At 34.4% G+C, this 27,892-nt stretch overlaps 1 protein-coding gene across 6 annotated transcripts in view; it reads right to left on the bottom strand.

The window, feature by feature from the left end:
- PCDH7 (protocadherin 7) overlaps positions 1-27,892 on the bottom strand; it is a 416,910-nt gene that overhangs the window by 216,584 nt on the left and 172,434 nt on the right. For 4 of the 6 annotated variants that reach the window (XM_039468241.2, XM_074395980.1, XM_074395982.1 and 1 more), the window contains exon 2: positions 3,255-3,471. The exons of 1 other annotated variant lie outside the window; for it this stretch is intronic. In XM_039468241.2, the coding sequence (XP_039324175.2) occupies positions 3,255-3,471 (217 nt within the window). The remainder of the gene's footprint in view (positions 1-3,254; positions 3,472-27,892) is intronic. One more of the 6 variants, XM_074395979.1, reaches the window with a different exon arrangement.

The raw sequence follows: 27,892 nt of genomic DNA, 5'->3' as shown, positions 1-27,892 counted from the left end.
ATTCTAACATTTCCATTATCAAATGCTTTTATTACCAACTTCCCACCATAAACTCTACATGAATTATTTTATTGCTAAATGTATTTTAATGAATAATAACCAATTACCTCAATCTTTGATCAGATTGATACTAAAATATTAGCAAGAAATTACCATAATGTTTATTAAATAATTAAAGGCAAATAAATATATAATAGTAATCTTTACCACAAATAAATATATAACAAATAAAGATTTCTTAAAATATTTTTAAATGGTGCAATTCTTATTATTACTTTCTAGGGACCTGAGGCATTCTATAGATTTGGAACTTTAAAATGGTGGGTCTCATTCTACATTATTAGATTCTGGTGGTAAGAAACTATGTTTATTCTTAAGGTATATTCTTTTTCCTTAGCTCATAAGAGAATAAAACCTTATTCTCCATTTGGCAGTAATGTGTTTTAAAATATAACATAAAGCTTGTTAAACAGGGAGTTAACACACAGGCCCTTTGAATGAAACTGTTTTTATCATACTACAGTACAGGAGGATGATAAAGCCTTTGTGAAACATACATTTTGCTTAAATTTACCTGTTTCAGTTCCTTCTTTGCATTTGTGAAAACTTACTTTTATGATTAGCTATCCTAACTTATTCCTGGTTTGTGACATTGGAATTGTATTTGTTACTGCACTGGAAATTATCTTCTAAACTTTACAATGAAAGTTAATCTCAAACACTTAGTAATAACTGCATGGTTTCATATAGGTTAAAATTCAAGGAAAATATTTGAGGTAATAATAATAATTAGGAACTAGCACAGCATCCAAAAAGGTATTTTAATGGAAAATCCAAATGAAAATCCAATACAAATCCTGATTAAAACCTAGCCAAGCAAAAAACTACAGATTACCTGGATTCCAGTTAAATGTGACAAATGAATACTTGACAGGTTTCAACTCCAATTCTATTTATGTCAGAATGATCCATTGATATTGAAGATGAAATTACCAGAATTTAAGCAATACAATTGTACTTTATGGCTAGATGATTAGTGTGAAAACATGGACCCAACAAAATTGTTACTCAAATGTCAACTGCTACATTTCGATCACCTAAAGGGTATCACTTCTCATTTTGGCATTACCTATAGATCAAGTTTAACATGAATCACAGCTAGTAGATGACAAATTGTCACATAAATCTGAATTTCAAGTGTTGGTCACATTTAATATCAGGAAAAATCCATTACATTATCATGGCCCTTGCTGTTGACAGGCCTAAAAAGTGGTTATAAAAAAAATTAAAAGTCTTTTTTGGAACTGTTTTTCAATATACTTTCTAGTTTATTAACAAGCTCACTGTTTAGTTTTCTGTGACATGTATGTTTCCTAAAAGGTAGCTGATATGTGTTTCAAATTATTCATCATTCTTTCTTATTTTAAGGGTGGTGAATCCCCATAAACTCATAAAACAGAAACTAACATTAAAAAATGACTATAATATCAGTGGTACAAAGTCCTTTTTTAATAAAGCTGATATAAAAAATTTAATTGTACATTCTGTTCTTTACAGTAAGAATAAGCACTTCTTAAAATAAATAAAATTATATGTTCTCATGAGAAGGTAATCTCAGATGTAGTAACACCCATAAATTAAATTAATCTTGCCTTTCTAGGTATGCTCTATTTATCTATCATCTATATTGTAATTACATATACTGTAATTACATATATGTAATGATATATAACATTAAAATTATGTGATTACATATATGTGATTATATGTAACATATATGTAACCACAGAATTTGTAGTTCAATTTCTTTTTCCAAATAATTTTAAACATACCTGCCTTAAATATATATTCATTAGCATTGCAATTCACCAAAATTGTATACCCATTTAATAAATTGCTAAAAAAGGTAATTCTTAAAACCCACACCAGACTCCCATCCACATAAGCACACACCACCATACACACAGATAAGCATGCCTTTATAGTCATAAGGCAAAATGCCATTTTAACTCTGGAGAATTAATAAAGAGGGACATCAATCATCATATCTTCTTACCAAGAACAATGTAGATAAATAATTATTTAGCATAATATAATTTAGCAACACTTTCCCTTGGGGTCATTTATGATATATCATATTCTAATGTTGAATTTTAATATTCATAGGAAAACTTCCAGAAGAAAATCAGTCCTTATTCTGCATTAATATGCTCTACTTGCATATATATCAGCACTAAATAAACTGGTATATAACAAAAAGTTAGTGTCTTATTTCACATGGGAGTTGAGATGATAAAAGACATAAATCCATTTCAAGTTTTACTAAGGATAAAACGTGTGTGATTCCTCTTCCTTTCTCTCTATATAACCATATCTTTCTTCATATTTGAAAGAATAATGAAGTTAGGATGAATTTTACCATTCCATTATTTGACACAAACTTATTCCTCAGGCATTTACTTCTGACTCAAAATCCAGAAAATAAATCACCAAATTGTCTCTGGGAATATAAACAAAAGTGAAAAGTTTTATAAGTTTTATTTGCAATCTAAATGTATAACTTAAAAAAAAGTGCATAAAAGGCCAATTTTGGTAATTATGAGAATCACCTCACAACAAGATAAAAATACAGAGTATTATGATTATTTTCCTTCCTTTCTCTCACATAAAAATGAAAAAAAAAAACCCTTATATTTAAATAAGAGGGAAATTCTAAGAGCATTTATTGTATACTATGGAGAACAAAGTAGTGCTGTTCTCCTTTGACTCTATTCAGTGATCAATGGAAAGGAGAGGTTTGAAAACGCTTTTCTAAACATCTAGGACAAGAAAAGGTAGGGCAAGGTGTGTTTCTTTCATTTCTTTTCACTAAGACTGGACAGTTGCAAGTGAAGAAATAGTTGCATGACAAAATGAATAGAAGAAAATAATCAGACAAGACCTTTCTTGGTTACTATTGTTTAGGAATTCTGTACTTATTTAGCTTTCTTCATGGTGAGCCCTGTTCTAATTTATTTCTAAGTGCATTTATTTCTAACAGGATGTTTTAAAATGATGGTGCAATTTGGGTGAATTTTATCTACAGAGTTATGTTCCTTTATTTGGCATTTCTGTATTTTAGCAAATATTTATCAGTTAAAGTACAATGGTTTTAGTGTCAGCTATTTTATTTCGGGTTTAGACTGACCTTCACAAGTCTACTTATTACAGCTCACTAGCGTGATTATGTGTGTGGATGTTGTGTTTGTCCCTACCATTTTCCATATGCTCTGCCTCACCAACACTGCCATCCGGCGTGGTCCTTTCATAGTTGTCCTCTGGGAGTGGAAGGGCACCCAGTCTTGGCCCTGATGAACTCTTACTGCTTGGTGTTTCTGACTCCTCCAGCCCGCTGTCATAGCAACTCTGCAGTGACCCTTGATGTGGGTCCTGAGGCTGACTCACAACAGAAAACGTCACTCTACGAAATGGCTGCAAAAGAAAAGATTCTGAATGTCACTACGATGTAAGATTGTAAATGATCTTATTTAAAAAATACATAAATTACATACATTAAGGTCTACTGGTAACTAATCCACCACAGAATGAATAGATATGTTGAAATCAATTTAGTTAACTACGTATTATCTAAGGCAATATCTAGAGCTTAGATTTTATTATGGAAAAAATGAAAATTCCCTTTCAGAAACAGAGATTTAAAAAAACAGCAATTTCACTAAAACATACATTTAAATCTGGTATGTTAGTTTCACATGTTCAGCTTTTTTCTATTCCATAGTCTTCACTTCAGATATGCTTTTCACAAATAGACTCTAAAAAAACAAGTTCAATGATTTGTGAAGACAATAAATATTGAACTAATCCATTGTAAGAAGACTCAATTTTTACATACTTTGTCTATATAATACAAAGTCATAAAATCAAATGGGTTGGCAGTTGACTTAAACTATTCAAAGTACAGCTGACAAACAGAAATTTAGACGCAGTGCTAGGAAATAGAAATATGTTTATTACATCAATCCTATAAAAATATTGTCTATTGACCTTGAAATTGTAAGTCATACTAAAACAATAGATAAAAGTTTCCCTAAAAAGTGAGTAGAAAATAAACTATAAAGTTTAATTGCATGTGCTTAACATTACTGTTTGTGATTTGTTCAAAAAAGTAAGATCATGTATAGTTTTTAATTTATATTTTAAAAATTTTATGAAACTTTATCCAATTGAACCCCACAATTTACTGTGTTACTGACAATGGCTGGACTGAAGATTTACTATGAAAGGTATTTGCAGATTATCTTAGATAACCACAAAATAAAATGGAAAAAAAAAAAGGCTCATTAACGGAACAAATGAATGCCATGTATTGACAGTGCTACACAAGAATCATAATGTGAAAAACATATAAAAAGTCCTGTAATGTCCATTTGAGATTATCCTTGGCAATAGTTGTATCCATAAAGCTGCTGCATGAATTTGAAAATGTCAGAAGTGTACATATTTTTAAACTTATAACTCAGACTGTTTCCTTTTACTACAAAGTATAAAATTAACGTTGCTAGAAAATAGTGAAAGGTTACAAAACCATTTTTGCACATTTATAACTTGAATGTTCATGATACAAAATACTAATCACCACCTGAACCAGTAGAATTTTAGAAATATTAAGGATTATTTGCATATGGTAGGTTATTAATGGGAAAGCTAAGAAGAGTTATAACATCTCCCCCTAATTTATAAAGTCACTTTGCTAAAGACAAACACATGCTTCCATAAAATTTCCCTTTATTTTGTCATAGACGGAAGATTAGCTGAAAATATTGTGAATTATTGGTATTGTTAACCCAGTAGCTCACTTTTCACAATTCTTATTTGATACGTACAATCTTTACAAAATCTCCTTTTTTATTCTAATTCAAAGTCAAATAGCTGAATCTTAATACAAAAAGAAAACATTTAATTCATGTTCTCTTCTTTGTAATGTTTCACTGAGTCAGAACTGTGACATTTATAAACAATTATAAATATTTTCAGTATGCATAGTATATGTTATGGATTTAAATTTACTGACAATAAATTTTCTAGAAATATTCTTATTTCACTGAGAATATCATATTTCTTTACAGTAATATAATTGTGATATTTTACCTCATATTTAAAAAAATCAAATTTGTATTGTCATTTTTACCTGTGTGTGCATATTTTCTTTTCTCTCAACCCTCGCCCACCCAACTCTTATGCTCAGCTGCCTGCAAACTATCTTAGACTGTTTAATGTTTTTGGTCTCACCTTGGAAATGAAACCACTGGCAGTTTCCTAAAACCACATTGCTCTACACATAGAAAATATTCAGTAAATACTTCTGAACAATAAACTTTTAATGACAATGTTGAATGTAGCCAAGACCTCCAAGGGTCAGGCAGACATATTATTATTTAAAAACAGAGCTATGGGTTTAAAAACAAACAAACGTATAAAAAGAGAAAAGAGGGTCAACTGCTGTTCTTAATTCTATTTTAATGACTTTCAAATCTTTTAGAATATTTTTATTGACAGAAGAAGAAAGTTTAAAATGAATACAGAAATACATATGATATACCAATAAATTCAGAAACAGAAAATAAGAAATGATGAGAAACGGTGTTTCATTTTGATATAAAAGTAGAAAAAGAAAGAGTGATATTTGGGTGAAGCAGATAATTTTGGAATCTGTGCTTACATGTTTATTCCACCAAAAGTAGATAAACTAGCAGAGAAATAGGTGACAGCTGTGTTTTTAATAAAAAATGTTACCAATAAAATAATGACTTTTCTGTAATGTATTATATAATGACTGCTATGAACCTATGCATTTTGTTTTCTTGACTTCCTACCCTATGTTGACTGTGAATATTTTAATCTCCCTAAATTATTTTAGAAGAATGTCATAATTTTAAAACATTTAGATCTACTTATATATTAGAAACTACTTAGATTCATCAATTCTTCCTTTCTTGTATAAAATGCTTTTGCATTAAAATAATATCTGAATGAATAAAAACATAACTCACAATAAATATTCAAAATAAAATGTATCACACAATGGATTATAATACGTCACACCTATCATTTTAATCCACATTTAAAATATTCCATTAGAATGCTATAGTAGGACATCAGCATTATATCACTAGCTCTTCAAATTCATTTTGATAATTTTGAATAGCAAATTTTTGTGGCCAAGTATTTAAGTTGGCAATGTGAACCAAATTAATATGAAAGCCTAAATTCTAAGATACCCCATTGATGCAAGAGTTCAGATTTAATTTCAATAGTATATCAGACATACAGAGTTAGATGAAATGAGAGAAAGAGAGACAGAAAGAGAAAGAGTGAGAGAGAGGCAGACAACTGGGTCTTGAAAAGATGGTTCAGTTTTACAGCAAAGGTTATGACACCATATTCATATTATTTGTATATTCCAGAAAGATTGACTAAAGCAGAAATGTAAAGCAGAGTGTCAACTCTTAGCAGAGATAATAAATTTGCATTATATATGTGACTGTCACTTTGTTAATTACTGATACTCCAAAGTAGAATAGTGTAAGTGATAATTCTTCAACCTAGATGTGCCTTAGTATCACTCAGAGAACTTGTAAAAAGCCAAATGCCAATATTTGGTCCCAACTTAAATCCAATCAATCAGCATTCAGGGCAGGATCAGAGATCTGGAGTGTGTAAAAATCTCCCCAGCTGATGAAAGCAGAAAGGAATGAGAAATCTTACTGTGAGGAAGAACACAGAGGTTCAATAAAGCAATGTGCTTCAGGAAGGTAGCTGGTTCTCAAACTGTATAAAATAGTTTCCAGGGAGAGTCAGTAGACTCCTGGTTCCATCTTCAGACTTAAAAGTACATCATAAAGACCTTTTGTAAATTGCAGTGTCTGAACTTTGTATTTTGTCTGGAGTGATAAATGATTTTGTGTCCTATAAATGTAAATTGGTCTATCAAATAGAAGAGAAAGCAAAAGAAAACAACAGAGCTTGAGGAAGCGTTAAGTTTGCCAGCTCTTTGAGACTGTGAAGACAAGTTAGAGACTTGAATAAGTATTGCAAGGTGGATAACTTAAAGAAAATTATTCCAAAAATTGTGGATGGGGTGTGTGAAAGAATTAAAACCAGTAAGTGAAAAATCAAAGAATTTCTTTAGGTAAGTCAATGATCTAAATAAAAGGCCAATAATGAAGACATTTTCTGACAGTTCCTTATAAAAGAGGAGGATGAAATGTTGAAGGCAAAAGATTATACTAGGAAAGAAAGTATAATAAAATATTTACCTAGCAAGAGGTAAGGCTGAGAGAAGGTGGTGGCAGTGAAAATGGACAGGAAGGCCATTATAAAGAAAGCTCATGTAGCTGATTGGATTGAGTCACTAATTCACTAGACCTGCATTTATTTTATGTCCATCATCTTCCAGGGTTTTCAGGATGGTCCAATAATGATTCTACACATTTAAGAAACTCAAAACCTTCTAAGTCTATAAAGGAACATAAAACATAATGTGATCAAGTTTCCAGTAAAATGGAGGCATAAGGAAGATGCTGTAACACTCAGAAATTTAGGGCAGGCACTGCAAAGGCAGTGGTATGTGCGTTGAGACCTCTAAAAGAAATTTGATAGATAATATATATTTGGGGGTTGATTATAAATTCCATATTGCTAGAAGCAAACAATTTTTTTTAAAAAGGTTAACGACGAAAAGCAGGTCACTTTCAAAACTCAGAAGTCAGGGAAGCAGAACATTTCCAGAAAGGCAATCTATGTGATCAAAAGCATCAGAAACATCAGGAAAGATGCTGACTACCACATGACCATTGGATTTATCCTTCAGAAGGCCACTGTGGCTATAGTGTCTCTAAACTCTGGGGAACCATTGTAGATTGGACCAAAAGAAGCAGAAGATTGACTTGTCAATAAATGGAGAAATAGAGAAAGTGGGAAAAGTACTTTATTTTTAAAAGGTACCTTCTTTAAAAGTGCTTATTACTCTTAAAAATATGACAAACGAGAGAAACACAGTCGAATTTAAAACAATGATTGATGTAAAGTTTTTGATTTATTTTTCTACGTTTTTTGTCTTTCTGCGTTGGCACTGAAGGTTGGCTTTAAGATTAATATTTGGAGATGTAAGCAAAAAGGCGTGCTCAACAACAGAAGGTGAGAGCAGAATGGAAGAGAGCAAAGAAAACAAGCTAACTAGAATTAAGAGGGAAATAACATCAAAATAATTACAAAAACAGTAGACTATTTTGAAGAATTTTATTAATGGGGGTGTGCGTACACATGTGTTTAACGGGAAAGAAACAGCACATAAAAAATAACAGAACAAGAAAAGAATTCTATTCCAAGAAACCTTATGTGACCTTGAGGACAAGTTAGCTGATCTTTGGTTCTTGTGCCTTAGGCTCAGAGTCTATTGAATGGAGATAATACCTGCCCCTTGCTAACTTAAGTTGTCTCAGAATTAATGAGATAGTTTATAGAAAGAGCCTTAAGCTCCCTCAAAGACATGCACTATAAAAGATGGTATACCTCAGGCCACAGCTCTATAACTAGAGCTATCTCCCATTGTTTCAAAAAAAAAAAAATTATGAAAATATAGAGCTGACTGAGTAAAACTTCTAATAGAATTTCTGAAATTCATACAAAATTTCAAACCTAATTATCCTATTAATGTGCTACAACTTTATTGTTCTAAATGCAAATTATTTATAATGCAAATGTGTACATACTATAATGCTCAAAATTTTAAAAAGCTATTTGAATTGAATCATTCATTAAGCATGATTATTCCTCTATTCAATTATTTTGGAATGGTATTTATCAACTATTTTGTCTCCATTATGACTTTCACTTGAGGAAATACCCTACTATAGGCACTACTCAGACGTTTTAGAGTTTGCTACAAATATATTCCAAGGTAAACTCCAGATAACGTATAATTCCTGGAGCATTGTACGTACCATCATTCTCCCTCTAAGCCTCCAGCCGATGCAAGTGCAGTAGAGCTGACACTGTTTTAAACTACTATCTACTTAAAACCAACATTATTCACTCATTATTTAATTTTATTCACTTTATTTTCTGGAAATCTAGCAGTCACACGAGTAGGCAAACGTGTGAATGGAGAGGTCCTCTATCTGCCTTGCTTGCTCTTCTAATGTCCGGAGACCTGGGCAGGGTGGCATCTTCAGAGCCTCCCCTCTGCTCTAAAATGTGGGTGAGCCTAAAGGAAGGAGTGTGTGATGACAGTGATCATTTCTGAATGAAATTAATCTCAGAGACTTAACAGTGCAAACACAGCAAATTAGGACTTATTAAATTGACTGCGGTGGTGTGACTATGGAACATATTCAGTAAATGCATTTGTGTTAGATAGTTTTGTTTTCTGTAAACAGATGCTAAAATGGGCATATTGGTGAACTGGAGATCAAGAGAATGATTGCCTGCTTAGATGAAGAGAGGAATTAGAATCCATCTGGATTACAGAAAGAAGGCTTCTGTTCTAATGACAGTATTGCAAAAGATAAGACACTCATGAAGGGAAAATGAGGTGAACATTTGATTCATTAATCCTTTCCGTAAAATTGCATCTCCGTGATTGAAACCATAAAGTACCTAACAGTCACCCTAAATTTAGGCAGTAGACAGATTTACAGTTGACATGAGAAGCTCTCACAAACTACTTTATTTCCAAAATAAACTAGCAGCCAAGTTCTCTCCTGCTCTCCACCCAGAAAGGTCAAGAAAAGTTAAGTCCACACATTTCATATTCACTAGAAGACAGAAACAATTTTCTAAAATGTCCATATTTTTAAATCTCTAGAAAGCAGAAGTCAAATTGTGCTATAACAACTTCCTTTTTTTAAATTTTATTTTGTGGATTCATTTTTAATATTTTTTTAATTTTAGAGAATCTTATAACCACTCTCCCTTTTTGAATGTACTGATGTAGTAACATTTACTACTTATAATCTGCGTATTTGAGGAAGTAAATCTTGAAATAAACATTATTACTATTATTATCAATATTATGTTATTAATGTATTCTGCTTTCAGAATACAATGATTGCAAAATACGTATAACATTCACAAGCATTATCTATTTAGCAATAGAGACTAGAAGAATATTTATAAATATATATAATAACAGTATTAAAGCCTTTCTTTTTATCCATCCTGGTTAGATTAGAAAGTAACCATCACACCATAAAAGCAAATGTTATGTCCCACAATCAGACATACTTAAAAACATGTACCTTTCATCTACTAAGCAAATTTTTGTAAGTTACAATCTGTACACACTAGTTACAGTAAAACAGAAAATATAGCACAAGGCTAAGAGTGCAGATGCTTTCCCCTTGGAGTCCATTTTTTATAACCTAGTGGCACTACCTTTATGGGGATTTTATTTGCAAGAGGATAGGACCCTAAGGATGCCATCTATTGGAAAGAACCTCAGGTTAAATCTCTTTCCTTATTGAATACTGCTCTTTGTCTTACAGACAACTTTATTGGGAACTTTAAATCTGCACCTTCCTTTTTAGCTTCAGTAGTTTCCCCATAAATCGTCTCCTTATCTGGAACTCACATACAGCTGTCTCAGTCACATCAATTATTTCTGAATGGGCTGAAAAGCCTTTTTTATTTTTTCCAATTCACTTAGTTATGTCCATCAAACAGACTTCTAATGACTCTCTTTGTCAGTCATAAAGCACTGAAACAGTCATGGAGCAGAACATTGCAGTATTATAAAGAGTGCTGCATTTCATTTTTAAAGAGGGGCTAAGGCTGTGAGATCTTTCCTTCCAAATGAGCAGGGACTGATTAATCTGCATAGAGTCTTGACAAGTGTCAGTGGCTATTGAGCAAACATATTTCGGATTCCATAGTGCATTAGTTGGAGTCTACCTGGCAGAACTCTCAAACAAACTTTAATCAGGTCTTTAAACTTTTTAGGGTGTTTCCCTTTGCTAACATTTCAAGATCCCTCCATACTTCAAACTGCCTTTCTTTCTTTCAAGTCAATAGCAAATGAAAGGATATTAACAAGGAACATGTTGAGACCTTCGGATTAGTTAATTAAAACTCTCATTTCGGTCAGAAGTTAAATAACTATATTTCCTTCGACTTGCATGCAATTATATATTTGACATTATTGTTTACATTTGTACTTTAGAAATGAAGAGTGCAGGCGATTATTATAATTTTTAGCTCAGTAGATCACAAACTATTTAATTATTGCAACAAAACGATGCTGTTAATATTAAAATAGCAGCTACTCTTTGCGAGCAAAATGCTATTCATTTATGTTGTCACTTTTCATGCCATCCCTATATGGATCATATTAATATTCTGATTTTGCAAACAAGAAGAAAATAACAAATTTCAATATTCAAACTCATGCAAGAACTACTCTCACCTAAAAATGCAAGTTGGCTTCTTGGGTTTTTTTTTCCCCCACTAATGAAAAAATGTCAGGAAACAGAACAGCCAAAACCTAAAACTCTTAGTTAATGTAGGCAGTTTTTCTTCTGATAACTTCTAAAAGAGATAATATATTCTAAAACTCGAATTGTGGGTCCTCTATATTGTTGACACAATCATTAATGTAGGTTTTGCTCTTTATTGCTGGGTTATTTTAAACCTAGTCAAGGGTTTGGTAAAGTTTTTCTGTAATATGTCAGAAAGTAAATATTTTAGGCTTTGTGGGCTATAGGTCTTTGCCACAGTTACCTAGGCCAATGGAGTGTAAAAACAGTCATAGAACATCCATAAATAAATGGACATGGCTATGTTTCAGTAGTTCTTTTTTTTGAAAAATTTTAAAAATATACTTTAAGTTCTGGGATACACGTACAGAACGTGCAGGTTTGTTACTTAGGTATACACGTGCCATGGTGGTTTGCTGCACCCATCAAACCATCATCTACATTAGGTATTTCTCCTAATACAATCCCTCCCCTACTCCCCAACTCCCTGACAGGCCCTGGTGTGTAATGCTCCCCTTCCTGTGTCCATGTGTTCTCATTGTTCAACTCCCACTTATGAGTGAGAACGTGCAGTGCTTGGATTTCTGTTCCTGTGTTAGTTTGCTGAGAATGATGATTTCCAGCTTCATCCATGTCCCTGGAAAGGACATGCAAGAACTTGTTCTTTTTTGTGGCTGCATAGTATTGCATGGTGTATATGTACCACGTTTTCTTTATCCAGTCTAACACTGAGGAGCATTTGGATGGGCTCTAAATCTTTGCTATTGTGAATGGTGCTGCAAGAAATACACGTGCACATGTGTCTTTACAGTAGAATGGTTTATAACCCTTTGGCTCTATACCCAGTAATGGGATTTCTGGGTCAAAAATGGTATTTCTTGTTCTAGATACTTGAGGAATTGCCACGCTGTCTTCCACAATGGTTAAACAAATTTACCCTCCAACCAACAGCATAAAGGAATTTCTATTTCTCCACATCCTCTCTAGTATCTGTTGTTTCCTGACTTTTTAATAGTTGTCATTCTAACTGGCATAAGATGGTATCTCATTGTGGTTTTGATTTGCATTTCTCTAATGACCAGTGATGATGAGCTTTTTTTCATCTTTTTTGGCCACATAAATGTCTTCTTTTGAAAAATGTGTATGCATATCCTTCACCCACTCTTTGATGGGTTTTTTTTTTCTTGTAAATTTGTTTAAGTTTCTTGTAGATTCTGGATATTAGCCCTTTGTCAGATGGACAGATTCCAAAAATTGTCTCCCATTCTGTAGGTTGCCTGTTAACTCTGATGACAGTTTATTTTGCTGTGCAGAAGCTCTTTAGTTTAATTAGATCCATTTGTCAATTTTGGCTTTTGTTGCAATTGATTTCGGTGTTTTAGTCATGAAGTCTTTGCCCATGCCTATGTTCTGAATGGTATTGCTGAGGTTTGCTTTTGGGGTTTTTGTAGTTTTCAGTCTTACATATAAAGGGAATCCATGAGCCCCACATCACCTGTGGGTACCCCAGGTTCGGTGGTAACAAAGGAATGAGAGAAAGACATATTAAGAGAAAAAGTGGGACCAGAGGGCCATCACTTTATTACTCTGGAGGTGACAGCAAAGGCCCCGAGCTCTGATCATCCACACTATTTATTGATTATAATGATATTGATCTATACGGTAGGAGTGGAGTGATGGTGGGATGAATCAGTGAGCCAGAAGCAAAGCAGTGAGCTGGATCTGGTGTGTCATCCTAAGGAATGATAACAGTGGCGGTTTGGAAATCTCATAAAACAAGAACATGTGGTTATCTTTAGCTTATTATCTATGTGCAGCTGATGGAACTCGGACCCTACAGGAGCCTATAAGTCTGGCTAGGTCATAATGCTCTGAAGGGGTTTTACATCCTTGAGCACAATATTTATGATAACAGAGCCTAGATCACCCTGCACCAGAACATGAGGCATGAAGAGGCCTTCCTCCTCAGAGGCCTCCTGTGGCCTTCAGCAATTTGTTGCTCCTTGTTCATGTGTTACTCATAACCAATTTATGTAGGCACCCTGTAAATCCTTTCTCCTTTGCAATGTTTCCCAACAACATATAAATCTTTAATCCATCTTGAGTTAATTTTTGTATAAGGTGTAAGGATGGGGTCCAGTTTCAGTTTTCTGCATATGACTAGCCAGTTTTCCCCACACCATTTATTAAATAAGAAATCTTTCCCCCATTGCTTGTTTTTGTCAGATTTATCAAAGATCAGATGATTGTAGATGTGTGGTGTTATTTCTGAGGCCTCTGTTCTGTTCCATTGTTCTATATATTTGTTTTGGTACAAGTACCATGCTGTTTTGATTACTGTAGCCTTGTAGTATAGTTTGAAGTCAGGTAGCATGATGCTCCAGCTTTGTTCTTTTTGCTTAGGATTGTCTTGACTATACAGACTCTTTTTTGGTTCCATATGAAATTTAAAGTAGTTTTTTCCTAATTCTGTGAAGAAACTAAATGGTAGCTTGATGTGAATAGCATTGAATCTATAAATTACTTTGGGCAGTATGGCCATTTTCATGATAATGATTTTTCCTGTCCATAACCATGGAATGTTTTCTCCATTTGTTTGTGTCCTCTCTTACTTCCTTGAACAGTGGTTTGTAAGTCTCCTCGAAGAGGTCATTCACATCCCTGGGAGTTGTATTCCTAGGTATTTTATTCTCTTTGTAGCAATTGTCAATGGGAGTTTGCTCATGATTTGGCTCTCTATTTGTCTATTATTGATGTATAGGAATATCTGTGATTTTTGCATATTTATTTTGTATCCTGAGACTTTGCTGAAGTTGTTTATCAGCTTAGGGAGTTCTTGGGCTGAGACAGTGGGGTTTTCTAAACATACAGTCATATCATCTGCAAACAAAGATAATTTGACTTCCTCTATTTCTATTGAATGCACTTTATTTCTTTCTCTTTCCTGATTGCCCAGGCCAGAATTTCCAACACTGTGTTGAATAGGAGTGGTGAGAGAGGGCATACTTGTCTTGTGCCAGTTTTCAAAGGGAATCCTTCCAGCTTTTGCCCATTCAGTATGATATTGTCCTGGGTTTGTCATAAATAGCTCTCATAATTTTGAGATACGTTCCAACGATACCTATTTTATTGAGTGTTTTTGGCATGAAACAATGGTGAATTTTATCTAAGGCCTTTTCTTCATCTATTGAAGTAATCATGTGGTTTTCGTCATTGGTTCTGTTTATGTGATGGATTAAGTTTATTGATTTGTGATGTTGAACCAGCCTTGCATTTCAAGGAGGAAGCTGACTTGATCGTGCTAGGTAAGCTTTTTCACGTGTTGCTAGATTTGGTTTGCCAGTATTTTATTGAGTATTTTCACATAGATGTTCGTCAGGGATACTGTCCTGAAATTTTCTTTTTTTGTTGTTGTCTCCCCCAGGTTTTGGTATCAGGATGACGCTGGCCTAATAAAATGAGTTAGGGAGGGGTCCCTCTTTTTCTATTGTTTCAATTAGTTTCAGAAGGAATGATATCATCTCCTCTTTGTACTTCTGGTAGAAGTCGGCTATGAATCCACCTGGTCCTGGGCTTTTTCTGGTTGGTGAGCTATTAATTGCTGTCTCAGTTTCAGAACTTGTTATTGGTCTATTCATGTATTCAACTTCTTCCTGGTTTAGTCTTGGGAGGGTGTATGTCTCCAGGAATTTATCCTTTTCTTTCAGATTTTCTAGTTGATTTCATCTTTGTTGTGTGGTATTCTGAGAGACATAAATACTGTAAACTCCTTATTTCCACCTCATAGCTAATTATACTAAAGGATGCTATCCTAATTTCTAATCTTGTATATTCTCTAATTAATTATATTACCCTAGCATTGGGCATTTGTGCTTTCATTTTTGTCTTCATTGCAATTTTTAATCAATGTACTCCAGAGGGGGCCCTTTAATTAGGAAGCCCATTTCTTTAACTCCCTTACTGAAGGACTCTGTAGCCCAGTGTTCTTCATCTTCATACACAGCTGCTGAGAAGTCCATAGACAGGTCAACAGGTTGAATCTTGGTTTAATAATACTTTTTTTTGCATTTGGATCCCCAACAATGTGCATTTTAAAAATTATTGCTGGGACTATAGTCTACTTTTTTATTTTATTTTATTTTATTTTATTTTATTTTATTTTATTTTATTTTATTTTATTTTATTTTATTTTTGAGACTGAGTCTTGCTCTGTAGCCTAGGCTGGAGTATAGCGGTGCCTCCCATATTTTCCTGCCTCAGCCTTCCATGTAGCTGCGATTACAGGCACCTGCCACCACGCCCAGTTACTGTTTGTATTTTTAGTAGATACAGGGTTTCACCATGTTGGCCAAGCTGGTCTCAAACTCCTGACCTCAGTAATCCTCCTGCCTCGGTCTCCCACCTGCTGGGATAACAGGGCTAAGCCATAGTGCCCAGCCCATTATTTGCTTTCTTTTTAATTTCTTGAAATGCAAAATTCAAGATGCTGTATAACAGCACTTTTCTAATTTGTCAAATTATTGGAAAGTGTAGCTGCTATTGAACCAAATATATCTCATTGTTTCAACATTTATAGTCGTTCTTCAGTTGTATTAAATTTTTTACACATTATTGTGGACTTTTAAACTATACTGTACAGTCCTTATAGAGAGAATTTATCTATTCTACCTGAGTTTCAATGACAATATCCTAAAATTATGTTTACTCAATTGCTACCTATTTACATGTTTTAATATTTCTTGTTCTTTTTGGAAATAACTGAATTATGGGGTTTAGGGGGATTCAAATGGTGGTTCTGATATTGTATGAAATATGGGGCAACAGCAAATCTTTCAGCATTAATACCTTCAACTTTCAAATGAGAGGATTTTAGCAGGTGATATTTAAGATTCTTTTCAGTTAATTACCCTGAAACTCACGACTTTCAAACTATAAGAGTATATGGGTTGGATCAGTGACTAAATGGTAGAAATCAATTATTTCAGAATAGACTTTGTTCATTTATTAAGAAATTCTTTAGTATACTGCCCGGCTTTGAAAATATTAATGCATCTTGAAATATCACAAAAATATGCATAATAATCAAACATTTTAGTTAACTTAATGAAAAGCTACAAAGATAGCAAGATTTCCTTAAGCTTAACATCTTTGTGAAAAAGCAAAGACATTCCCAAAGATGGTTCCTTGGAATATATTTGTCTAACTCTTCCCTATCTCTGAAGCAATCTCTTTTGTGATTTCTTCTTTGACTCGGCTTCATAAAAATATTGTATTCCCATTGTGTGCAAAAGGCTGTGGGATCTCATTCATCTCTAAAATGTATACTTCTAATAGCAGAGGATAGCAAGGCTGGTATAAAATAGAAGGAAGAAAGCATGCTGTACCATAATTGGATTTCACCCTCCAATTATTTGAGTCAGGCCCTTGTAAGTCTCTATGATTACACCCACAGAAAGACAGGAAGACAGAGGGAGTCTTAGTCAGGAAAAGTGAATATTGACAGGCAATTAATGAGAAAAATACTATCTTCACAATGACATGCAATACAACAAAGACTTATTAAGTACTTGCTTTGTGCCTACCACTGTGCTGAAAATCTACATGCTGCAAATTCAGGCATTAAGCGCAGTTAGACAAAGTGTGGATTAATCGTACAAAAGCATTCACAGTATACAAGCAAAGATTTCTTTTATTTTTATGTTTTTTTTTTTCCGTTTTCTCATTGTGATAATCATCAAAAGATCAGTTCACATGCTGCTCTCTTGCTTTGCATGACTACCCTACACACCCATGGAGTTCCAGACGAAGCTGAATGAGGTCAATAAACCTACATGGTAAATTACACAGTTGGAGTTAGTCTGCAGCAATTCAAGGGAGCAATGCTGAAGAGCAAAGTGGAACTCCAGTAGGACCGGTGAGATTTGTAACTGCTAAAACATTAAAAATGAACAAATAAACAAAGGCAAGAAACCAAACTTTAAAAAGCTACCTCCTAAAATACACAGAAGCACAGATAGGGGCCTGCATCACAAGCACTGGAATCAATTCTACCATAATAAAATGAATGAAAATGAAACGTGCATTTTAAGATCCACTCAGACAGATGCTCGATTTTCTTTCTTTTTTTTTTTTCTTTTTCTATCTTAGACATTTCATATAAACTGCACCTGGTGAAATCTGTTTAGGAAACTACATACATTTAAAATACTTGAGTTTTCTTATTCTGTGGAATGAAGGTTTGTGTCCTTAAATAGCTTTTCCTGGTCTGGATGAATTAAAATGTCTCACAGGAATCAAGACAGACAAACAGAGTTAGTTCCCGGAGTGTTAGTTAAGCATTTAATGATTAAACTGAACTGAAACCTAACTTTGGCACCCGAACCTTTTACTACAAAGGTGAATTTATTTCCTCTGCCACTACCATCACTCATTTGTTTTAACTTCTTTGCCTGCACTTTGTTAAAAAAGAAAAGCTACCAGCGACCATAAGAAAAAAATATATTCAATGCCCAGTATACGTTATTTTTTATTCCTTAGTATAAGTCAAATAACTCCAGGAAAATAAGTGAAAGTGGGTGTGCTAAGCAGAAAAATGGACTCCCAACAAGGTCCAAATCCTAATTCTTGGAAGCTGAGACATGTTCCACATGCAAAGGGGAATTAAGGTTGCAGATGAAATTCAGTTTGTTAATCAATTGACCTTAAAACGGGTAAACTGTATATTGAATCATCTGCGGGTCCTTTATAATCACAAAGTTTCTTAAAAGAAGATGGGGGAGGAAGAAGAGAAGGTCAGAGGACGCACTGTGAGGACTCTATTTACCTTGGCTAGTTTGGAAGACGGATGGACTGAGCTGCATGCCAAGAATTGTAAAAGGCAAGAGTGCAGATTCTCCCCTAGAGCCTCCATAATAATCATTTCTTTGCCGACACCTTGATTTTAGTCTAGTGAGACTGATTTTGCATTTCTGACATCAAGAAATGTAAGGTAACAAATTGGAATTGTTTTAAGCCATATGTGCCTGGTAGTTTCTTAGAAAGCAATAGAAAACTTATATAGTAGGTTTTAGAGCCTGGACATGGTGGGGAGTAGATGGAAGTGACACAGCTGGGCTTGGGCTCCATACTTATGAAAGACGTTATCGTCATCATTCAAATGTAAATGGGTGTTCCCTTGCCGAGTTCACCTGTTGGACACTGCAAATCACATGTCATTCTAACAATGACACTTATTTTATAAAACACTCAATATATTGCATCGTATATTTTGTATTACAAAAATTTTAGTTTAGTAAGTGTAAAATCATTACAATAGTCTTTATAGGTTGGTCATGGTGACTCACCCCTATAATCCCTGCACTTTGGGAGGCCAAGGAGGGCAGATCACAAGGTCAAGAGTTCAAGACCATCCTGGCCACCTACTAAAAATACAAACATTAGCTGGGCATGGTGGTGCACTCCTGTAGTCCCAGCTGCTAGGGAGGCTGAGGCAGGAGAATCACTTGAACCTGGGAGATGGAGGTTGCAGCAATCCAAGATCACACCAGCCACTACACTCTGGCCTGGTGACCAAGCGAGACTCTGTCTCAAAAAAAAAAAAAAAAAAAAAAAAAAAAAAAAAAAGTCTTTATAGTCTTATTTTTACCTGTATTATCCTTTTAATACAATAAAAACACCAAAAACAAAACAAACAAACAAAAAAAAATGAAGTGGACTAGGCTTCTGGAATTCCCTTGTAAGGCACAAACACTGAATATTTATATTTCAGTTCTCTCTTTTCAGATAATTAATACTGCACTTTGGGAAATTCATGGAGTTTCAAGTCTGGAAACCAGAATTTCTTCTGTGACATCAACTATAAATTAAGCAATCTTGGGCCACTCACTTAACTTCTGAGCCATGATTCACCTTTGGAAAATATAAATGATAATCTTTTAATTTCAAAGACGCAATGAAGGCCTGCTGAGATCTTTATAAGTGAAACAGATTTAGAGAATGCTCTATAAATGACTGAATGAAGCCCAGAATTGTGTCCATAAGCTGAAGATTTTAGGCACATGTTATATACACTAAGAAGGAAAAAAATCTAAAAACTTGGAAGAAATGAGTTTTTTCCACACTTGTAAGAATAAAAAATAACTGACAATAAAAGTCTTTTTTTTTTTTTTTTTTTTTTTTGAGACGGAGTTTCGCTCTTGTTACCCAGGCTGGAGTGTAATGGCGCGATCTCGGTTCACCGCAACCTCCGCCTCCTGGGTTCAGGCAATTCTCCTGCCTCAGCCTCCTGAGTAGCTAGGATTACAGGCAAGCGCCACCATGCCCAGCTAATTTTCTGTATTTTTAGTAGAGACGGGGTTTCGCCATGTTGACCAGGATGGTCTCGATCTCTTGACCTCGTGATCCGCCTGCCTCGGCCTCCCAAAGTGCTGGGATTACAGGCTTGAGCCACTGCGCCCGGCCCAGTAAAAGTCTTTATTGTCAGGATTGGCCTAATTTTTACTGGAGAGAGTTACTGAGTTCTGATTGGAGACTAATTAAAGTTACCATCTTTGTAGCTATTGTCTTTTGTTTACTTCCTTCTTGTTTCCTGTTTTATACTTGAGTTAAAAATATTAAGAGAATGAGTTAGTTGTATAAAAACACAAGCTTTTCAGAAGAAATGAGAAAAATAAACTCCCTAAATAATAGTAAGTTTTGATATCTCATGATTCTTTAGGAAAATGAAGATATTCACAACCTGGCCATAACCCAGGGGCACAGAAGTCATTCTTCAGAGGGGCAAAGTTGTCAGACACACTGTTGACCATCTGGAGTTTAATTTTAAAGCACAATTTGATAATATGACCTAAATTTTCCAGTGTTCTCCATGTATTATCCGATAGCAAGTGCCACAAGAGAAACTTAATTTATTTACCTTCTTCATGATAAAAAAATTGTTTGAATTCTTAAGCTTATAGAAAAGGGATACTTTTAAACAGGAAGGCAAAACAAATCTATGAGGTAATATTAGAACAATCATATTTTATTACTACTACTACTTGGCTTTCAAAGCCTGTTTACATTTCATATTTAAAGGAGATTTGGTGAGCCATATCTAAAATAAAATGGTTGTATTTCTTATTAAAAATGATTTTTCTTATGACTTCTTTAAGTCTCTTCTTTTTCCACACAAGTTAATAGACATGGCCATTTTCTACACATTACTTCACTGATATCTTAATCTTCAACTTCAGAAGCACTAAAATGATAACCCTTTGGCACCCATAATCTGTTAAATTTATTATAGCCTATTAAAATGTTTGATTCACCAGTGTTTCTGCCCCTTGGATCTCATTATATGCATCCCATGTATTAAGAAATAGCATTAATAATAAAGCATGTAATTAAGCTAACTCTTTTATTCTGGGGGAAGGAACAAGATAGTGTCAGTATTTTTAAAAACGTTTAACTTCAGTTTTTTTTTTTTTTTTTTTTTTTTTTTTTTTTTTTTTTTTTTAATGACAACTGCTTACATTGGCAGATCATGAATTAACTAGGGATGACATTTATTACCTGCACTCAGTTTGACAGAGAACCTTAAAGTAAAAAAAGAAAAAGAAAGAAAGAAAGAAAAAAATAGAGATACATGGCTGAGCTGCAGACTTAGACTTACATACTGCAACAACCGCCCAATTGAAAGATTATCCTTTCCAGTGGGTAATGAGTGACTGGTAGCAGACATTGCCCAGAATATAGTGAAAGAAGGAAGGCAAAGCTTTCTTAGTAATATAGTGGATAAAGTGTTTGTACTTAAAATGCGTAGTGACATTCCCTAACACTCATTGTTTGTCGAAATTGTACGGTGGGTAAATACTACTGTTATTCTGCATTTAATTGAAAAGAAAATGAATGCCCATGGAGGAAACTTGCTCACAGTCACATAGTTGCTAAGAGATCCACAGATCAGTTCTTACTCAACAGACAATGTCATGGTTTTGACTGAACCTTAAGAAGTTGATAAACAGGCACTGAGACTTCTGAATATATTGATAAGAGCACTGATACAACTAAACCACATTCTAGCACAGTCCAGCTTATTTAAAAGTAAAGGATGGTAGAACTTGGACTATACAAGAAAATCAGTCCTCAGGAGAATGAAGTCAATTATCACAGCCACTTCGGATCAGAGTTTTTTATGAGTTCCTTAGGCTGAAAAACTAGACATCCAATTTGAAGTCCTCCAGACATTATGTGCAGTTGGTTACATTTAAGCCAATTGTAAGGAAAAAGATCCGCCGTTGACCTTCCATCATGTGGGTCTGAGTCATTTTCATACAGTCCAATAAACTTCCTGCCTTGTTTTACACAAGTCAGCTGTTCTCCACTCTGGCTGCACATTTCAATTACCTGGGAAACTTAAAAAAATACTGATGTCTAAACTACATCCCCAAATTATTTTTGGATACAGCTCAGTATCTATGTCAGCAAGGTTGACAAATCTACTCTGGTCCTAAAATAATATGGAAAATTGTCCTAATTTTAATCTGCCTTGGCTGCTAGGGATGTCAGCACTCAATCACTGTATAATTTCTAAGCTGGGTAGGATTGGTATATATACTCACTCCTCTCTCTGTGTGGTTTTTCTGTTTTACTTTTGCTTTATTATTTCTATGTTAATAGTCTCACTATAAATATGACTTATTGTAAAATAACTCAAATCTTTTTGGAAGCTGGTAGCCTTCACTTTGCAAATGGTTACGGAAAAACTTAAATGAGTATTCCCTCTCATTCACTTTACTCTGTAAAAAAATGCCTGGGTGTTGTTTTTAAAGCTATTATACATTCTAGTAAAAGTAATTTATAATTGGAATCAGCCATATTTGGGAGTCTGTTCAGAAACAGGATGAGTAATGGAGTTTTATTTATAAGATATTATGAGAACAATAAAGATGACATCAAAAACCAGAAAATTCATCTTCATAGAGTTATTCTAACACTTCTCATGAGACATGAAAGACATATTTTGCTTCTTAATGAGCAATTAGTCTTGTAAGACTGGTACTAGCCCTATTTTTAATCATCATATTACAAATATATAGTGCCATTCCTGACTTTATTTCCCTGTGATCAAAGGCTACTTCCTTCTTTAAGCCCAGGAACTCCCCATATACAATGCCATCACTAGGCAGCACTGAGAAGCATTTCCAACTCTATGTCTTTACTGTCTCTTCTGTCTTTTAGCATTTCTTATGTCTGTATTTTACTTTCTCTGCATCCCAAATACCTCAAGTCATTCTGCTGACATACTGCATCAAACCCATCTAGGATAAATTAACCTTTCTCTGTCCTGGGACTGCGATGCACTGATTTGTAAATACTTATGGTGATGATAAAAATAGTATTGATGTATTACCTTTTAGATGGTGTGTTGCTCCAGTGTCCTAACCCAATTAAAATCCCTGGTGCCTTCAGAAAATCTTTCATAAGTAATATACGTTTGAAGAGCATTTTATCTGAAAGTTGAAATTTGAGGAAGAAGACTGAGGAAGGAGATTGAATGCCTTAAATCACAGGCACTCTACCTATTCTTCTTTCAACTGGAAATGCCACCAGACTTGGAGTTGATAATTAAACATCCCCATTTCAACAGCAATTTAAAAAAAAAAAAAAAAAAAAAAAACAACTTAGGTTCTATTCTTTGCTCACACTATATTTTTTTTTTATTTCTAGCTTTACCATTCATATGTTCTATGACATAAGACAACTCCTCTAAGCCTCAGTTTCCTCATGTCTAATTTGGGGGGAAAATGGGAATACTTACATCACAGTACAGCAAATAGACTTAAGTCAGACAACCCAGTAAATCCCAATCTTTGTGTGTCTGGAAATCACTTGGGAAATTGTTCAACACTCAGAAGTCCTTTAGCCCCACAGTCAAGAGAATATGGTGTTAGGGAAACAAACAGATGATTGTGACGCACACTAAGTTTTGAGAATCATTGATATAAACCATGTAAAACACAGCACATTATTTGTTTTATTATTATTATTATTAACCTAATCATTTTTATGACTAATATTGAGATGTTGCTTAAAGCAGGTGATAAAGTGGGAGTCAGGTCCACCCCTTGTCAGAAACTTTAGTTATGATAAGATCCAATGCCTAGGATCGCACCCATTCCCAGCCCACCTCACTCCCACCCACAAGCACACAAGAATTGGTAAAAGATGAAAACAAACTAGTGTCGTAGTCAAGTGGTTCCTATTCTATAAGGATAGAGAAGAAAGTTAAGATCCATTTCAAATGATCCCTGGAAATAATGTGATCTGTAGAGTTCGACTCTGTGGAGCTGATCTCATCTTCCCTTGGTCTTTCACATTCCTGTTCTTGTATCCTCCTTCACTACCTTTCAAAACTGGATCCAGCCTTAGATAAGATTCAATCTGATGCCTGCCACCAATTAACAGAAGAATAAATCAAGGTCCTGAGAGAGTGAGTGCCAGCCCTACACTTCAGTTCCTTCCAGTTTTTAAATTCCTTCAGGTTTTATACAGATAGCAAAGTTGAAGTCAATAACAACCAAAAATAAAAAAATAAAGGCCCCTCAAATGCTATCTATGGTTTTATTAGTTCATGCAGTTTTTCCCCCTGAGGCTACTTCTATGGATAGAAAATAGAAACATGTTAAACCAATTTGACTGAACTCTGCTTTTTAATGTATAATTTATCTTACCACAAATTGAAAAACTTAACTTCTCAATTTTCTTATTGGGGTTCAACTACAAATGTACCTTTGGGAGGAAAGAAAAACATTTCCAGTGAACTCTGGAGTTGGATCAGTAAGGCAGACTATTACGGGGCTGAGAGCTGATTACACCAAGCTGTACAGATATTTTCCATTATTGTCAAAGAATCATATATGTTGTACTATTGGCTAAAATTTGAAATGATTTCTCAAATGTGCACACGAATGTTCATTGCAGCACTGTTTACAATAGCAAAGACCTGGAACCAACCCAAATGCCCAACGATGATAGACTGGATAGGGAAAATGTGGTACATATACACCATGGAATATTACGCAGCCATCAAAAACGATGAGTTCACATCCTTTGTAGGGACATGGATGAACCTGGAAACCATCATTCTCAGCAAACTGACACAAGAGCAGAAAATCAAACACCATATATTCTCACTCATAGGTGGGTGTTGAACAATGAGAACACATGGACACAGGGAGGGGAGCACTACACACTGGGGTCCGTTGGGGGGAAATGGGGGAGGGGTGGGGGGTGGGGAGGTGGGAAGAGATAGCATGGGGAGAAATGACAGATACAGGTGAGGGGACGGAAGGCAGCAAACCACACTGCCAAGTGTGTACCTATGCAACAATCTTGCATGTTCATCACATGTACCCCAAAACCTAAAATGCAATTAAAAAAAAAAACAAAAAAAAACTAGAAGCAATTTTGCTCCCATTCCCAGGATATCACCACAAAAAAGTAACTACAACCCATTTTATTGGTCTTCAATATTAATGTACATAATTTATTTCAAAGACATAAATAGCTATGTGTGTGTTAATTAGTTCAGCTTACTTAGTTACATATACTGACTAGCATCAATAATAGAATTATTCATTCACATAACTTCTGTTAAGAAATGTAGGAATTACAGAATTCTCTTCCTCTTTGAAAAGTCTGTAATCAATAAAATATATCCAACTAATATCCAAATAAATACCTTTACCTTATTTAATTGAACATCAATATTAACCTATTATTTCATATTAATAAAGGCAATTGTCATGTAGCTTAAGAAATATTTTAGACTGGGAATTTCTTTCTTTTTTTTTTTTTGAGATGAGTCTCATTCTGTCACCAGGCTAGAGTGCAGTGGCCCAATCTCAGCTCACTGCAACCTCCACCTCCTGGTTCAAGCGATTTACCTGCCTCAGCCTCCTGAGTAGCTGGGACTGCAAGCTCACCACCATGCCTGGCTAATTTTTTGTATTTTAGTTAGAGACAGGGTTTCACCATGTTGGCTGGGTTGGTCTCAATCTCCTGACCTCATGATTCACCCACCTTGGCCTCCCAAAGTACTGGGATTACAGGCATGAACCACCGCGCCCAGCCCTAGACTGGTAATTTACTTAGAGAAACCTTAGAAAAACTTCCACAAGCACTTTGGCATAAATATAAAAAATATTTGAAGTTATTGAGCCACTTACTTATGATTTATTGAACTATCACACTTAGTAAATATGGTTAAATAAGTGAAGTAACAAATGAGAGAAAGATGGTTAAACCTCGTATCTTCAAGGTAATTTAAATCTTTGTATCATCTCTGACAAAGGAGTTTGTGAAGCAATTTAGTGTTGTAAACAAAGAACTGGGATGGGACACAAGAGAAGGGGAAAGTATTTAGCTATCAATTCAAAAGCACACTGGAGTCCACATATGTACAAAGGTATGGGCAAATTGCAAGTAATTCACTTGCTTTTGCTTTAGAAAGTAATATAGGAAGTCAGTATAATGACACAGTTATTAGTATAAGATATAGTAAATATTTTGAAGGAATAACATTTTATTCAAAAATTATGTATCAGATTTTCCACTTCTTCCTTAAAATTTTCCATATAATTAGTCTGAATTATTATGATTCTATTGTATCTAATTAGTTAAATTACTGTTTAAATTACTCATCACAAGTAAGACTAAAAAAGAAAGTCATAAATCATTTCTTGTTCTAGTGATGAGGTTTGTACTTTATATTCAAAGTACAAGATAGTTCATAACATTTGTAAAAATAGAATCTTTCATTGTTATTCATGGTGGATTAGACTCCAAGGTGGGGCGGGGGAGGAGGGTGGGGAACACATTTGCAGAAACGGACCATTGAGAAACAGAGCAGTTCAGCATTGAAATAGCTACCCAAATCTAGAAAAGAAATTAAGCTGTTTTAGAATAAATATAAAATTTCAACAAATAACATTTTATATTTTGCTTAATTTCCAATTTTACAGCAAGAATTTAGTGCTGTGAAAATCTATATAGCTAAATTATAAATTATATGCTCTCTAGGCACACCAAATTTATATCCAAAATGCAAATATAACTGGATAGTCAGAAGTTGTTCATTAGAAAGTGAAATGAAAATAAAAATGCTGTTAGAACATGTAATTATGTCATGGAGTTCAAAAAGAAACAATAACCCCTGCAACTCCTCATGGTTTATGTAGAAAAAATCACTATTGCTTATAAGATTTTATGGAACTCTCCAAAAACCTTTGACATTGAACCAGAGTTCCATGTATGCTGCATTAGATGGAGTGGAAGAAGTAAAGCATCAATAGGGTTTTGAATTATTGATACGTTCATTGGAGAAAGCAGAGATCTTTATTTCCCACATCCCTGCCTGTGCTTAGCTTCACTTTGAATGGGTTTGTAGTTGTTTACATTTGCTTGTCGTATAAACTCAATCTGAGTAAGGTAGCATCTAAAAAAACTTGCGGCAAGCACTGGGCCCAACCTGCTAGCAACCGGCATCAGTGTTCCGTATTTGAGGGAGGGATAAGAAGGAGATTTTTTCATATCCTGGGATTCTTTGCAAGGTAGCTGAAAAAATAACATGTCCTGCTCTAACTTTTATCACTAGTCAGCAGAAAAACGAATTGCTGCTCTACTTCCACTGGTGGGGGGGAAATATGAAAAGAGGAAAATAACGTTCATGTTGGGAGAGCAGGTAGGGTCAAATAAAATCCCTTTCTGTTCTACCTTACATTAAAAATGCATCATACACTCCTGTAGCCACACTTCTCAGAAGCTCTTTATTAAGCTGGTGTTTTGGAGATCACTTACATCTTCTGGTTATTCTATCTGAAGATACTTAACCTGTTCCTATTGCCCTATTTAGCTGAGATCACATCATGAATGCTATAGACTTACAGCAAAATACTTAAACATACATGTGATTACATGCTGCATGGTTTCTTGATTAAACTGGAAGATTCTCCAGCACAACAGATTTTGTCCTCTTTTTCTTCTCCACTGCTATGGGAACAAAATTGGTACTCCTTTTTTTTTTTTTTCTTTTTTTGCTGAAATTGTAAAGTTAATAATGAAAATTGAACTGCTTAAATAAAAAATGATATTGATTTAAAATTTTATAAAGAAAGGAGAGATGTCAGCCTTGGTATGAGAAAACTGATGTATAACATGGTTCTATAACGAAAATAATATAATAAACTAAGCATAATTGATTTAGCACCTATGAATTTGCTAAATAAAATGCTGGAAGTTTTGCATATATTGCTTATTTCTCACAAGAACCATATGGCACCTGAATTATTATTTCAGTTTTATAGAGAATGAATCTGATT

This window comes from Saimiri boliviensis, chromosome 3, assembly GCF_048565385.1.
Source record: "Saimiri boliviensis isolate mSaiBol1 chromosome 3, mSaiBol1.pri, whole genome shotgun sequence".
Classification (NCBI taxonomy): domain Eukaryota; kingdom Metazoa; phylum Chordata; class Mammalia; order Primates; family Cebidae; genus Saimiri; species Saimiri boliviensis.
Note: the sequence above shows the minus strand (reverse complement) of the source record. Positions and strands in the feature narration are given on the sequence as shown.